Source organism: Strongylocentrotus purpuratus, unplaced genomic scaffold (assembly GCF_000002235.5).
Source record: "Strongylocentrotus purpuratus isolate Spur 01 unplaced genomic scaffold, Spur_5.0 spur5_scaffold_13, whole genome shotgun sequence".
Classification (NCBI taxonomy): domain Eukaryota; kingdom Metazoa; phylum Echinodermata; class Echinoidea; order Camarodonta; family Strongylocentrotidae; genus Strongylocentrotus; species Strongylocentrotus purpuratus.
In genome coordinates, this window is record NW_022145598.1 from 27379209 (window position 1) to 27395848 (window position 16640).

The 16640-nt window shown below is 38.3% G+C and overlaps 1 protein-coding gene across 2 annotated transcripts; it reads right to left on the bottom strand.

The window, feature by feature from the left end:
* Positions 1-1108: 1108 nt before the first annotated feature.
* On the bottom strand, positions 1109-15845 carry LOC580684 (small GTP-binding protein). 2 transcript variants are annotated; one of them, XM_030983270.1, is made up of 6 exons: positions 15686-15845; positions 12441-12690; positions 8875-9074; positions 7954-8046; positions 5265-5375; positions 1109-4410 (listed from the first exon to the last, which is right to left on the bottom strand). In XM_030983270.1, exons 2-6 carry the CDS (start codon positions 12589-12591, stop codon positions 4312-4314), a joined length of 654 nt encoding a protein of 217 aa, XP_030839130.1. In that variant the 5' UTR covers positions 12592-12690; positions 15686-15845; the 3' UTR covers positions 1109-4311. The 2 variants fall into 2 exon arrangements, with proteins under 2 accessions (XP_030839130.1, XP_030839129.1); XM_030983269.1 differs by having other exon boundaries at positions 1109-4413.
* Positions 15846-16640: the final 795 nt, after the last annotated feature.

Consider the following 16640-nt stretch of genomic DNA (forward strand, 5'->3'; position numbering starts at 1 on the left):
ATGAGTAGTGATTTTATGCAAGTTTGTGTAGTTTAATGATTCCAGACCCCATGGTAGGCCTATGTATTGTGCCACTGCTCTCTCACACTCTTTCTCTCTCTCTCTCTCTCTCTCTCCATATCTCTCTCTCTTTCTCTCTCTCTCTCTCTCTCTCTAGCCCTCCCTCCAGTATGCTCGCACTCTCTGTATTACTTTTATTTATAATCATGGTCTGCTGAGAGCCAGAAGGATGTTAACTCTTAACACAACGAATGCCCTTCTGGCTCTGAACAAACCCACACACCATGAGGTCATTTATTGGCCTTCTCCGATTAGCGTCTGTGCTTGCAGACTACTATACCATGCTATTCAATTTGGGATGCATTTCTGTAAGCACTAAAATGTCTGAATCATACAACTACTCAGACTTGAATACTAGTACTATTGCTACGCACGATATATGCGTAATTGTTTTGTCAAACTGGCAAATCAGAGTCTGTGTTTGAAGACTACTATGCCATCGTTTACTCGTAGAACGCGAATCGTGCACAGTACATGCGAATACATGTACATTTCGTATGGGAAGTAGCAGAGAAATCACAAGTCCACGCGCATGCGCACATGGGGTATTTGCCCTCTCGAGTACGGAAAAAAAATTCGCGGGCCGGATGGTCGAGCTGCCATTGCTTGTTTCTTTCCTTCCTCTTACCGTCTTACTTAGTCTTATTCCGATTTAGCGTAGCCTTAGCCTTGTCCTTATGCTTAGCACTAGCTGAGTCCGAGCCCGAGTCCGAGTCGGCCATCGTCCGTGACCTCGAGCTCCTTTTCCAATCTCGATCTCGTTATCGTATTTCAATCAAAGCTTGTCTGTAGCTAGCTGTCTAGCGTTCGATCGGCGCCGGTGATAATCTGATATGAGCTGTGTGTGTTACTTTACGTGAAAGCAGCGTATTGGAATTGATCAGCTGTACTGTATTACTAGCGCGCGGTCGGATACCCGCCTGCTAGCTACCTGTAGTACTGTACGTACCAACGAACTCAAACACTCGTTGTAAATACGCTGGTTGTTAAATGACATAGAGGGAGCTAAACACGTAAATTCAAAAAATAAACCGTCGAAAGTCAAAAGTGATGTCCGGACGTCAAACACTTTTATATAATGTTTTGAAAGCAAATTGCACAACAATTAGAGCATTTGATTTGGAATTATTATCATCTCCCATGTTTTTTTCGATGATCTTTCATATGGTACTGAAATAAACCAAATTTGTTTTGGAGGGGCACTTTGGAAATTACCAATACTCAACTATACCTTTAATGAGGTGAGATCTGAAACAAAACAACATAATTTAATTCAAATAGTAGTTTTGCAGCATGAAAATTCCATTGTGGTGCATATAATGCCGATACTATGAAATATAAAAATATCAATATTGCATAAACGTGAAAAAATGAGATCCTTAACCGAATTATCAACACTTACAGAAGTCCATATTTTCGCACAATACATTCGCCTCGTTCTTTAGAATATTTATTAAACGTATAAATTGATATTGACAAATACATTGTATCGTTTTTGTCATTTTTGTCATAAAAAGGTGATTTTTACTTTCAATTTCAAAACTGTATTACAACAACCCAGTCATGAGACATCATTTCATTAAACCGCTTCCATTGGAAACTCATTACATGCCGGCAATTGTCTAAATCAAATTTGTTATATTTTCAAAGAACTCCCACTCAATACGACCCGGTCTTCGCTCAACAATAGACAGCTCTCTTCTTCACACGCCCGGAAGATCCGGACGGGACAACATCCACACTAGACCCATTTAAGAAGCACTTGTAGACGTATAACTATTAGTGAAGTGTTTGTTCATTGTCTTGCAAAGTTGAATTATCCAACCTGGACTTCGAATGGAAGTAGGTTCATAGCGATATCTTAATTACACGTACAACATAAACCAAAGGCGATCAATGCAAAACTATGTAAAGCATTGTGAAACCAATTTTTGCGTGAGAGTAAATTAATTAACAGGAAGTGTTCCAACCACCATTATGTGTATCATATGAAGATTAATATTGTACCGCTTCCATGGGCGGGGATTTTCCCGTTCGTTTCAAATAATTATTAATCACGATACAGAATATTAATTGATAACTGATTGCATGATGGAAAAGGTCTAGAGTTCATCATTGTAAAATTATGAACATAAATTCGTTGTATGTCATATTAAATGACTTATAAAAAGACTTATATATTATACCATGCATAGCAAGCCAAGCAAGTGAGTTAAGATATCTATTAGCGAATGAAGTTCAGTCCCCCCAAAAAATATTAGAGCAGTCAGTCAGAAATATATCATAGTATGTTAACCGTAAATACTGTTTTAAGTCCACCACTAATTACATTTATGAATATAGATTGAACAATCTAACAAGTTTCGAGTTATCCAACTTGCATATACATATATATTTCATTTGGCTTGCATATTCTTTTTTTTAAAATATACAATCCACTTCTTACTATACTAGTACTTCATGACTGAGCCAAGAGGCACAGGGGACATCCCCCTCCTCCGTCCAACCAAAATCCGTGACTATAAGAAATGTTAGTGACCTGCCACCCCCCCCCCCCCCCCCCCCCCCATCCCCCAGCTCAGTCAAATAGTCATGGGGCCGCCACTGATATCGGCTGCAAAGAAAATGCCGTTCACCCCTATTTTAACTCTATTTGTATTTCTTTCTTACAACCAGAATTTGAGGTTGGATTTCAAATACAAATACAAACAGATAGATAACAATCTAGAAATAATGCATACAAAGTGAAAGAAACTGTAGAGTCTGATTCATAAATATATCAATGATTATATTCCACATACTAAGAATCTTGCTATACGATTGGTCAAAAGTAAATCACGTGATGAAAGATAGTTCGCCCATCATTGATGGGAGAAGAAAAGTTTGTTGCACTGTGTAGATAGTAGTACTATCTACACAGTGCAACGCACTTTCACTGAAGATAGAAGTACTATCTACACAGTGCAACACACTTTAATTCTATACTTTGCGTATTGCACATTTATCTAACATCAAAATTAATTAGGATGGGTATGTCTATATTTAATGATAGTGTCATGTTAACGGAAACTTGCATCTAGATGTTTACTTTTAAAGATTATTACTGATTTTTAAGGTGAATACAATCTGCTGTCGTTTCATAAGAATGAGAAAAAACTTTCACAAAGACTTTTAAAAAAATCAGGCAATGGAAAAGACAATTTCAATGGCCTTGTCCATCACCTTGTGGAATGTGTGAACATTACCATAACATTACCATGACATTACCATGACATTACCATGATATTACCATGACATTACCATGACATTACCATGACATTACATAATCCAAGCATTTCACGAGTACAAGCTCGCATGAGTTTATATTTTCGAAAGTCTTAACATTCGTGATGAACTCGGTCTGAATGCACGCATATACATCCCATAAAATATGAGAGACTAAAGATATTGTATATCCATATAATAGTTGATGTTAAAAACAAAACTATTCCTCCGCATTATTGCAACGATGAAACATGAAGAAATGGAAGAAACCAAAAAGAAGAAAGAGCCAGTGAAAAATATGTCACTACATACATGTCTATACTTCATTGAACAATTCGACTCGACTCCCAAAAGAGATGTAGAATTTACTGCAACGTGACTTTTTTATACAAAACTGTAACAACGGGGATACCATTTCGTCTTTAATCAAAGTTGTTTATCTCTTTATTCCAATTGTTTTTATTCTCTAGGCGCTTTCTTCACAGTACATTATTTTGTGTTTTTTGGTTCTCTCTCTTCTCCTCTCTTTCTTCAGTTGTCAAAAATTGACGCATGCGCACCATGATCTCCTGTGACAATAATAATTATCCCACTCGACGATTCATATAGTTTGGAAATAATCGGCGACACTCGGGCAAGCTTCATGATGTTTCGTCCCGATGTCGAAGGTCCAACGTCATGGCATTCTATGCAAGTTCTACTTACTATCTATTCTTTCGAATAAGATAATATTCTGCAGCTTGTCCACTCTCGTACTAAATGTCGAAGTTGAACTTGAATAACTCAATATTCGGTACAAGCCATGCATAATACATGAATAATTTGTCATAATGACAATAATGCTGGCATCGGTAAAGTCAAAGTGTTTCCAGTTTGACGTTTGATCACGTGGCCTATGTACATTCTCATCATGACTGTAATGCAAATGCTGATAATGTTGCATTTAAATAGTTTCCACTGTGACGTTTGATCATGTGGTCTAAGACGTCAGCATGGACAGGAAGATTTCGCTTTTATCTTAGGCGTAAGTCCTTTTGTGAGTGGTGCGTCCGTTGATTTTTGCTCCCCAATGCCATTTGATGTCTGCTGCTGGAGATTTGTAAAAGAATAGGAGGAAAATATTTAAAAGATGGCCATAGCACACGATCTCGACAGCCACCGAGACTGTCAATGTCGGTCTCGCGGAGTTCCGAAAGATTATCTGACAGCTCACGAGACCGACATTGTTGACCTGGTAATTCATATATATAGTTATATAAACACACAAATTGTTAAGTGTTAAAGATAAAGGTGAGTTCTGGTAATGCGATTGCATTGTGAAGGAAAAGGTGTGGAATGGATCAGAAACAGTTGATCATGTACATGTAGCATGTAAGTATTTGTGTGCACTGCAAGGTTCTGGAGTCATCAAAATCATAATAAATTTGACCGAGTCTTGGTAAAGTAACAAACACTGCACACAGAAAGCTATATATGGGACAACACAAATGGTGTCGGGGGCTAGTACTACTTTGATTTCCTTGTCTTTCTATGCTTATTACTCAGCCAGTATACATTTTCTTCCAAAATTGTTTGGCACATGTCATTTATTTGTAATCTTGAACATTCAGTGTAAATTTCGTTTGATTCTGTGAGATCAATTTTCTTTTTTAACCAGAACTGGAGTTTATCTTTAAGATACTGTACCTTAAAGGTATGCCATTTTCTGATCCATATTATTCATTCGAGATATTTGTTAAACATACATTTATTATTGTTATTATTGTTATATTACTGTCTTTGAACGCTTGGATAATAAAACCCCAACCTCAACCTCCGAAAAGTGTTCTCATTATTCTGCTTCTCTGTACTTTTTCATTTTCAGTGTTTAAAAAGATAGCATTTCCTCTCCCCCTGTCAGGCAAAACTTCTGGATCCGCTGATGAGAAAGCAATACTCACTTTATTCTCTTTTTCAAGGAGTAACTTTGCCAAATGTTCGAATGCTTCTGCTACGTTCTGGTTCGTCACGGCACTCGTTTCAAAGTACTTCAATCCATGTTCTTTGGCAAACTGAAGAAGAAAAAACAACGATTTAATAGCTTTTAACTTTTCATTCCACTTTTGAAAAGAGCTATAGAATTTCCTGTTAAAAAAAGATTATTATGAACTAAAGAAAAAACCTTGGCCAGGCAATCTTTTATTCTCTGATGAATCACGCGCATGAAATCTCGCCACATTTTCGTTTTTTTTTTTTTCTTTTAGAGCGAACTTTCTTTTAATAATTCGCTCCACAGAACTCAACAGCGAGGTCAGGTGTAAATACCTCATCATGAACAGATCTTTTGTTCAATGATTTATCTTTTCTCCGCCCTAGTTAGCTCGATCTTTAGGGGTGGAAATGTCATAATAATTTTTCGTGTTCCTTTCTTTTATTCTGTCCTTTAAAAAAATGCCTGTTTCATAATCGCGATATAATTCCTGGTCTCTCTTGTAAAAGCTTATTTTCTTTTCATTGCTTTTTTTATCCTTCTTCTCCCTGTATAGTCAAACCTTCGATATATCCATAAAATCTACTTTACTTTACCGTTCGCTTTTTAAAAGAACGATCATAATTTGCTGTTGAAGATTAAGAATCAAAACATGATTGATATGTTTTTGTATTTCCCATGGTGAGAAAAGGGTTCGTTATTCTGAAAATGGACAAAGGGTTCGTGAAATCTTTAAAAAGTAACGTTTCTTTTCTAATCGCTTTTTCAAAACGGATAACTGTCCCGTTTGTCTTGTACAAAAGTATCACTACTTTCTGTTTTTCTCCCAAGTGCGGGTCCTCTAAACAAAAAACACCGTCCCGACTCCCGAGTCATAAATATTTGAACAAAATAAATTAAAATCATTAGGTGTCTTGAAACAATTGGGAAAGTTGTCCGCCACTACATCACAAAGACATTACAGATAGTGATTGCAACTTTAAAAAAAAAACACTTCTTTAATTCTTGTCCGATTTCTTTCAAACTTTCACCAGAATGCTTCTCTGATTGTCATGCATGCTTTCTTTTAGAGTAGTCTTCTATCAAGATTGGATTTCCCTTTAATATCCTCGACGATTTAATGTCCTACTTAATAACAACATAAACTACACACGATGAACTTTAGTGTATATCTAGGTTATAATTACTGGATTTGGGCAAAGGTACGGCTGCAAAGTGGAAATTGAGTGTCATCAGTCATGATCTTTACCCAAGATCAAGTCATAAATGAATTCAAAAGTTCTTTATCAACACCACATATAGTCGATAATATTGGGAACATTCTCAAACATATCATATAGCGACAAAATGAAGAAAAAAAACACCTCTTACTAACCCGATTGCATGTACATGTAAAGTAACATTTGGCCATAAGGAACTCAAATGTTTTCTTGTTCCATCGTCATGTGCTAATGACGTTTACACACTTTTAGGCCATCCGCTTTTCAAGAATCTGTTATCATTATGATGATTATGAGAGCCTTAAAGCCCTTCTTAAACTAATGTTGGGAGCTCCAATAATAATGTTAAATAAATGTGGACCAAACACATTTGTTTAGTGATGCCATGGTTTGGGAGATAATCATTCATAGTAATTAATTCCTTTGTTTCTCATTCATTTAATCAGAGTAAAAGCGAAAATAGTTATCACGTCTTTTTGATGATTCTGTAACGCGTATGCGTATTGAGGAAGGTTGATACTGAATTACCTGAAGAAACATATCACTCAAAACAAACAAAAAGAACGAGGTCATTGGTTTAAGAAATGATTATGCGATCGCAAGACAACGCCGATTCTAAGAATTTCTTTATCATTTATTTTCATGAAGGTCGAATAAATACTCGATTAATCGAGGACTATCCAATTCAACGGGAAATACTCCGGGACATACTCCACTTAGCATTCCTTCTTTCTGTGATCCAAAGGTCTTTCTAAAATAAATCGGTTTATCAGAATAAAAGGGGAAATAATAGTTACATGTACGTCTTTTGATGATTCTGTACCGCTCATGCGTATTGAGCAACAATCGGTACTGAATTCCCTAAAGTACCAAGCGGTGATGTCACTAATGTTGCACTGGAGAATTTTCTTTGGGTTTTAAAACGGGACAAGATTTGGAACTATGAACGATTCTCATTTCGCAACCCTTTTTTCTAAGAACTGTTATGGTGGTGGTGGTGGTGGTGGTGGTGGTGGTGGTGGTTATTTTACCTGACTGCTAAGAAAGCATAGATGCTTGTAAGTAAGCAACCAGAAGGCCGACGGCTTTAGGTCCTCTCCGAGGGACCTGGTAGTGAGGATTAATGCCTTACCAAAGGTTATTATAGCGCATCGTCTTGGTTTCGAACCCGGGTCACCGGAATACGAGACCACTGCTCTACCGACTAAGCTATCGCGGATGATTTAAAGGGAGCCTTTACTACTTCGGCTAGAAGGGATTAGACCACACATCGAGCCAGCGATGTCACTTTGACAGGTGGCTATGTCATTAACTCAGCTCTCATTTAACATAAGAAAAAGAGGATCATGGGGGACCAACAGGCACCGATTGGGGAAGTTTTCTATATAGAGGGAGCAAGTAGCTACAAGTAGGACAGTGTGCCTTTAAATTCTGACCTACCTCTTCTCCTGCCTGTTGGCTGATGACTCGTTCATCTTCATCAGCATCACTCTTGTTCCCGATCAAAACCATCTTTACACCCTCGGGAGCATACTAGATTATGGCATAAAAAGAAAAGGAAACACATTAATATTTGGAAATTAGTTCTACATTTGGAGCGTTTTAAGAAAGCTTTAAAACTTGCACAACATAAATACAAGAATATGTGAAAATGTCTAAATAAGAAAAATTAAGGCAATGTGTCATCAATATTTGGTTACGTGTTTGCTTAAATATGAAGTTGAGTTCTGGTAATGCGATTGCATTGTGAAAGAAAAGGTGTGGAATGATCAGAAAAAGTTGATCATGTAGCATGTAAGTATTGGTGTGAACTGCAAGGTTTTGGAGTCATCAAAATCATAATAAATTTGGCCTATTCTTGGTAAAGTAACAAGCAATGTCCACAGAAAGATGTATATGGGACTACACTTGGTGTCGGGCCCCGACTTACCTTGATTTCCTTATCTTTTTTTGCTCATTACTCAGCCAGTATACACTTTCTAGCAAAATTGTTTGGCAAATGACATTTATTTGTAATCTTGAACATTCAGTGTAAGTTTCGTTTGATTCTGTGAGAATTCATTTTCTTCATTTTTACCAGAACTCAAGTTTATCTTTAAATAAAATAATGTTTTATTTTCAATTGCAATTTTAGCATTTTCTCAATTTCAATCATTCCGCCAAGAGATTAAACATTCGTGTATGTTCTAAGGAACATTACCAGAAAATTTGTGCACCTTCTATCAAATTCGTTATCAGACGTAGCCTACATCATGCGCATAAAAACATGTGGATCTCTTGGATATCTTTTGAAATCAGTCAAATTCACCAGACCTTTACTACATTATGTAATATCAGAAAAGAAATGGCAATCTATCGTACCATACTGACGTCACCCAGCCAATCAGTGAGCGTCGTGAACGAGTCTTCGGCTGTGACGTCATATACAATCACGATGCCCGCTGCACCGCGGTAGTAGGCTTGCGTCATGGAGCGAAACCTTTCCTGGCCCGATGTGTCCCAGAGTTGGAGCCGAATCTCGTCTGTATCCACGATCAGGGTCCGGATCTTGAAATCGAGGCCTAAACAAAAGAAGAAAAAAAGAAAATAAGATCGCTAAGACATTTTAAAAATCAACTTGAGGAAATCGATCGGTTTACTAACAAATTAAAATTTCATACACACTTCTTTAAGGTTTCCCCGAGACTAACCTGACATAGCAACACGAAATATATGTAGACTGAATTCCGAGTAGTGCAGTTCATTCGTCAATAAAAGGTTGATGAAATAACTCGTCACCAGGCTCCCAGTAAAGAAACATCCATACATTTGAATATGTTAGTATAAACCGGTCTATTTTCCATGAAAAGGTTTAGAGTGTCTGCTAGAGTTTGTTTCCACTCTCTTAAGCGCATTGAAATGTATTATGTAATGGTGTTGTGGCATTAATACTCCACTCAGGTGAGGTAAATCGTACCCGGTAGGAAAAAATTATTTGAATGCTTGAGCACCTTGCCATGGTAGCTCGGCTAAAGCCGGGGTATATATTGCAGGGTCCTCAGGGAGAACAGGATGTATACTGATGAGGCTACCCTGGGTAAACAAGACAATATGACTATTAATGCCCTATAGAAATATAGTTTGTATCTTATTGTTATAACTTACACTAGTTTTCGTAAACCCTTAACAGACCTTCACATTACGTTACACTACATGCGCTTCCTAATATCCCGGCCCCCCCCACTCAGGTTTCAAAATGACCGCATGCGTGTTGCCAAAATGTCCTTTTCGTAACAAAAGAAAAAGGTCGAGCCGTATTGACTTTACACACCGGACTTTTGCTGAAAAGGGGGGGGGGGGGGGGGTGCGGAAAAAGGCTCGTATACAAAAGAAAAAGGTCGAGCCGTATTGACTTTACACACCGGACTTTTGCTGAAAAGGGGGGGGTCGGTTGGAACACGCATATGCGTACCCTAAATAACACTGAGTGGGGGGGGGGGGGGGGGGGCGGGCCTAATATATAGTAAGCACGATCCATTATGACATCACATACAAGCCCTCGATTCGTTATCTCTTTTTTGTTTTATCTCTTAGTTTATGACAACGATGTTGGTGTATGGTGGTCAATTCGTAAACATGAAGGTGTGTGATCTCTCGATCGCATTCTCGTATTTACACGGTCTCTGACGTAACACCATGCGTCATTCATATTGGTGTATCCAGTACAATGTTTGCTTGTTCTCTTTTAACCTTTCATACACCCCGTCTTATAAACAGTTGCGATTAAACACAACCTATTTGCGATTTATATCAATGCTTAAAGGTTGATGATATTAACTTCTTCCAAATTGCCATATTTATGTTCCGTTTTAATATCAAATTATTACCTACATGTACGTCATTATCTTCAATGTTCCAACATTATAACATGTTTCATTCGTATTCAACAAGGCAGTCATTGAATTTACATGTGGTCAATCCTCACACTACATTAGCCCAGAAATCAATCAGACCAAGAAGTTACCAGCAACTCGTCCAGATGTATGGAATTCTTTACCTAATGATATTCGAAATATAAAATCAACAAACTCCTTTAAAAGAGTACTCAAATGTATTATCATTTCACAGATATAAGATATTAATTATATTATAATCCATATATCAGTTCTGATTAAATCTAACACAATTTTGGCTTACTAGGCTTATTTCGTTAAAACGAAATCCTTTTTTTCTTTCTTTTTTTAACCTTGTAAATAGTGTAAATAATTCACTACAAAACTTTAGGAATTTTATTTGTTATATATTATATATTTGAAAGGTGTTGTAACGATTCAAGCTCTATTTGCTTATGTTTCATCACCTTTGTGTGTTCATTTTCAATCTGTATATTAGCTGCAACTTGTCTTTGAAAAAACAATGTTATATTCTTTTTCACGTGAAGTTAATTCAAATGGATTGTAAAATTGAAAATGATTTGTTATATCATATAAAGTTTTCATGTGATGTTAACTTCAGTGAATTGTGAAATTGTGAACATGCATGCATGCATAAATAAATAAATAAATAAACTATGTGCATAGTCATAACAGAAAGAGGACTGCAAACTTGCGATTGGTTAGAGGATTCATATTAATCGCAATTGCAATCGATTCGGATTAATCGCAACTGCCAAATCTGTATAAGACGGCGACCTGAATAGATCCCGGCCTCCCCACTCCGAGAACGGACGGACCCCATGCGTGTTACCAAAATGTCCTTTTCGTAACAAAAGAAAAAGGTCGACCCGTATTGACTTTACACACCGGACTTTTGCTGAAAGGGGGGGGGGGGGGTCGCTTGGAACACGCATATGCGTAGTTGCGTACCCTAAATAACACTGAGAGGGGGGGGGGGCGGGGGGGGGGGGGCGGGGAATAGATACGAGAGGGATGACCATGGTCAACATGGTGAAGAGTTGAAGGTCAATATGTTTCAATCTTGTTAATTGATCAATATTGGTATTGGCACAGGATAGGAACAGCAATCAATTAAAGCTCGTCGACTAACGATAAGTTGTGACAAACTGACCCTTGTGGTGGTCAAAAGTGACCGAGCAAGATTTGAGGGTCGCTTAAAAAGACTTCTTTCCAGCAGAATAAATCTCAGTATATATTTGAATTTCGTAACATGATCGAATAGAGAGAGGAAATATTTATTTTCTATATCCTTATTTTTGACCCGCAAGACTAAATTACATCATTATTCAGCCACCTATATGTACAAGTATCGGACCATATTCACCCGAAAATGTACATGTACTAACCAGCAAGAGAGGGAAAATCTTTCGAAAGATCCTCAGATCTCAACATGATTCCAAATGTATAAATAGTTGCCAGATTTTCGAATTTATATACCGAATGAGATTCCACAAAATGCTCAACAAATAAACAATAAAAGGATAATCTGCTAATTATGTAGTTTGCCGTTAAACCTCCAATACCCCAGGGGCCCAGCCCAACCCACAATCTAGCGATGTGTCTGAACACAGAATATCATTATTGTACCCATCGTTTAAATCTTGCATTTGCGTAGCTCCGAAATGCAAGTGCCCCTCCCCCCCCCCCCACAACGAATGGCAGGGGGGGGGGGCAATACAATGAAGGGGGAGGTGGAAGTAGACAAGAAGTGCAATTGTTAAAATATTACCCCCCCCCCCGCCCCTCGAGATGGATTTGTTAATTTGCATTTCATTTATGGAATAAGATCATCGTCCAACCACCCCCCCCCCCCCCACACCTACCAGGAAACAAGTGGCCCTCAATGACTCGACCAAACACACACCACTGATGGGAGGAATAACAAATACCATATCCGATCACAAACCCCCACCCCCTCCCCCACTCTTAATTTCGACGTCCTCTATCATGGAACATTCCTTATTTTTTACTCACTCAGTGTTGAAATCTTACCTAGGGTAGCTTTGCTGTTCAGGGGGAACTCCCCCTCCACGTATCTCCTCAGCAGACACGTCTTGCCCACCCCACTTCCGCCGATGAGGAGAATCTTGTATGAAGAGCCCGAGATCTCTCTCTCGATGGGCGCCCTTTCACTCGATCCCATGATGCAACGCGGCTTTCAAAATGGCGGCCTGCTCAAAGTTCAGAGAAGAAACATAGGCCTACGATACCGCAAAGTATCCTTGAGTTCAAGTTTCGGTTCCTGTATGCAAGAGAATGAGATCTTATTGATTCAAGTTGCTTCAAATTTCATCAAGAAACTATAGATTATAGTTTCGCACTGTCCGTCCCTGGATCCGCATAATATAACATAAAATGTTAATTATAATAAAGTATTATGATCAACAAATATGCGAGACTCGCATACCGTAAAGAGTACACAACTTTAAACATGAAAAACATGAAAGCTCTTTGCTTCTATATCGCCATCACAAAAGGACGACTTTTGGACTCGTCACTTCCGCTTTCTTTACATGGTCATAGGCAATTAACTTGATAAAGCGCCATACGTACTAGGCTGAAGCAATATTATGCGAAACTAAAATCATAAGTATGTCCAAGAAGCGACATTTTTAAACCTAACCTAGCCAATCCGGCACTGCATATTAATAGTTTGGACTTCCGCTTGAGAACTTTTTACAAGGTTAGAGGCAATTTTCTTGATAAAGTGCCATAAAAACCACGTACTAGGCTGAAGCAATATTAGGCGAAACTAAAATCATAAGTACCTTTGTCCAGGGATCTTCTTCTTCTTCGTTTAGTATTATAATGGCATTAGTCAAATTTGACTATTGTTGCCAATTTCATTACATGTCTTGGTAAAAAAAAAAATTAAAAATCTAATCTCATGTTGTTGTGTTTTGGCTTATTGGCGATTAGTCAGTAATTTGACTATTGTCGCCATGCTGTTCTATATGGTGTCCTTGAAACTTTTTTTTTACTACAGCTAGAGCTTAGGTGGATTTTTATTTAGGAATTAGTCGGGGATGTCCGACTCACTTTATTTTCTATTTGAAGAATTAAGTTCCGTTATAGCACAATCATGCACGTAGTTATTTGCTAATATTATTGATAAGTCATACTATGGGGTCCTTCAAATCTTTGACCAATGCACATGTAATACTGGCTTACTTTCTTATGTTTGTCTCCCGAGACAAATGAACATGAAAGGACGTTTGCTTGGCTGGGACTGCGCCCCTACTCAACCACGCACCCCTTCACCCCTCCCGTTAACAAAAATACAATAATGAAATTGTGACGTCATGGTAGTAAGTCAATATTAGCATATGGATGTTTCTCAAACTGGGGTAGTATTTAACTATCTGCACTTTTCATGACAAATGACAATGACCTCAAATAGCCTACGAATTTTTTTATGACCGTGAATTAGATTTGTAAAGTTGTATGGTTTCCCTTTCTCAAAAACCATTTACCGTACACGTACGATCATGGCCATATGCATTGAAGGCAAGCGAAAATAAAATATGATAGCATGCTGAGTTTGGATGGACGGTAGTAATAAAGTAACCAATGGGTTGCATCGGTGAATTTTCATTAGGGGCCACATGTCTTCTTTTGTAATGATAAAAGGGGGAAGGCAGACATGTAAAAACAATATATTTGCGGAGATACAATGTACATGTATATTTGTGGATATTTCTGATGCTGTGTAGTGAAGATGTGATTTGGTTTGGCCAGGGGTATTTTCTTGATGGGGAGGGGTGCAAATTATACGAGGACAAACGCCTAACCTTTTCCAGTAAAACCGCCATTGGACCAACCCAAAAACATACTTTACACAACACGGGCAACAAACTTTCTATTCGTTGCATAAATAATCACGTGCAAAATAAAGGTCATTTGACATAGATGGCTGTGTCCTTGTTATGACATACACGTTCACAAAGACATAAGTGCGATAAATTGTCAATCCATTATTGCCCATTATATCAATTTTATATCTGTAAGTACATGTACATGTTTATACTTAGTTTTGGATTTAAGGCAAAGAGGTGGAGTTTGGTTCGAGAGAAATGCGAGTTTATCAAGCCGTTCGTAATAATTTAATAAAATAAATGATCATAAAAGAAACACAGGAGCTTTTTGATTGCCCAATCTAGCATAAATATGAATTTCCAAGTTTTCGTAACTTTTATCTTTGAGTTCATCGTAAACTGGTGTGTTAGGTTCATGGTTTTAGTAATGCGTAATATGGCTAAATCGAAACTCACATTAATACAATACTCCATCTATCCTGATATTAATCATAGTTTCATATCGATAACGTGATAAAGAAACATGAACAAAGCTTTTATAACTATCTTCTTCAAATAGAGAGACCTTGTACTAAGGGGTCCCTCCATTCTTACTTGGAATATTTTCCGTGCATTAGGTCCAGGAGCGAATTTGGAGGTAACAGGGGCACTACCCCCCCCCCCCCCCCGAATGGCGAGAAGTGAAAGGAACGTGAAATAAAGATTGCACGACATTCCCCACATCCCATCTCCAACATATCCAATCGTTGACCTTGTCGAGTCGCATTGATCACAACTGACCAAGATCGGTAACGCCCCCCCCCCTCCCTACACCATTGCCAGGACCTGCACTAAATATACTGACTAGGACAAGACAACAACGTCCAGACACGTAATATGGTGGTATCACTGGTATAGTGGGGGTGGTAGTGGTGGTATTGGTGGTGGCGGTGTGGTGGTGGTGATGGTAGTGGCAAAAAGGGGTAGAGGTGTTATGATAGGTGGTGGCAGTACATTTGGTGGGGGTCCATGGGTGTGGTATACTATTGGGATTTATTGGGGGCACTAACAACGTTTTAATAGTGACATAATTGTGGTGGTATGTGTTCATGCTGTTGGTGGGAGTGGTAGAAACAGTGGTGGAATGGCTTGGTTGTTGGTGGTTGGGTTGTATTTCTTTCTGTGGTGATATTAGAGGTGGTGTTGGGCATGGTGGTGGTATATTTGGTGATGTAGGCCAAAGTGGCGGTGGTATATTGTTGGTCAAGCAGTATTATCATGATGTTGATAGTAGTTGGTAACGCCCGCACTGTGTCTGTAGTACTAGTAATATGGATATAAAGCTATAGGCTTATGATATGGAACAAGTGACCATTAACAAAAGAATATTTTTTTAATGTGATAAAAAGGAAGGATTATGTTTATAATAGGAATGATACTCACCGATGGTCTTTGACTCTTTGCGCGATTCAAATATTCCAAGTCACTCTATGGAAGTTTGCTGAGCTGTATGGTAACTAATTTCCCCCAAGTTCAAACGGTCATATTCCAATGATATCCCCTAACGAGAATCAGTTAGGTGCATGGTCCATGGTCGGGTCAACCCAAACGATTTATCACAAACTATTAATAAGGCCGATTCTCTAGTAGCAAAACTACCGTGCTTTCAAACATGCCTGTAATTTGAGTGTAAACCTTCCAATTGGTAACTTCCAATGTAGGTCTAAAGCAGTACATAATCAGATACTGTGAACCGTATATAAAACGATGATGGCAACAAAAACACGAGGAAGTTAGAGCCGATTAACTAATCACTAATTACAACTGTCTGTTAACACGGAGAACGCTCTGCCAATTTCCAACCGAAACTAGGCATGCTATTAAAATGTTACGTACATTATCCAACCGTATACAAAGCAGCGAATTATCAGAGAAGAACGTTCATTGTAGCCCCACAATTGTAGCAAAAAGCTATGTAAAATTCTTTATTGTATGGACGAATGACGTTGCGAAAGAAACGCAATACGATTGTGCGGTCTTGGTTCTTTTATTTAGCTCCGGACTGAAAAGCTTCGCTTCAGTGTTCGAGTCGAGTCACTAGTCATGAATAAATATTCCGAGGTTTTACAAATCGATGATGTCAGAACTGGAAATAAAGCTTCTAACTCGCACCGTCGCACTAGATCAACAAAGATTAGGTAACTTGTGATGGTCTAACAATCTAAACACCACTCTTCTGGACTTGGTCCTGGCCTATGCGTAGAACTATGTACGGTCCAGTTCTGTCATCACGGTACGTCTTGCAGAAGAATCAACTGAGCAAACTCTGAATGCACAATTATATCGAGCGTCTGACATGTAGACCCACTTGTAGTATTATGTGTGGGTCTTGATGTAG

What these genes read in the sequence shown, in the direction of transcription:
- LOC580684 (XM_030983269.1), bottom strand. Translation starts at nt 12,591, where the DNA reads ATGGGATCGAGTGAAAGGGCGCCCATCGAGAGAGAGATCTCGGGCTCT. An exon ending in GAACAGCAAAGCTACCCTAG is followed by an intron (nt 9,075 to 12,440) that starts GTAAGATTTCAA and finishes TCTTTTGTTTAG; the next exon opens with GCCTCGATTTCAAGATCCGG. An exon ending in GGCTGGGTGACGTCAGTATG is followed by an intron (nt 8,047 to 8,874) that starts GTACGATAGATT and finishes GCCATAATCTAG; the next exon opens with TATGCTCCCGAGGGTGTAAA.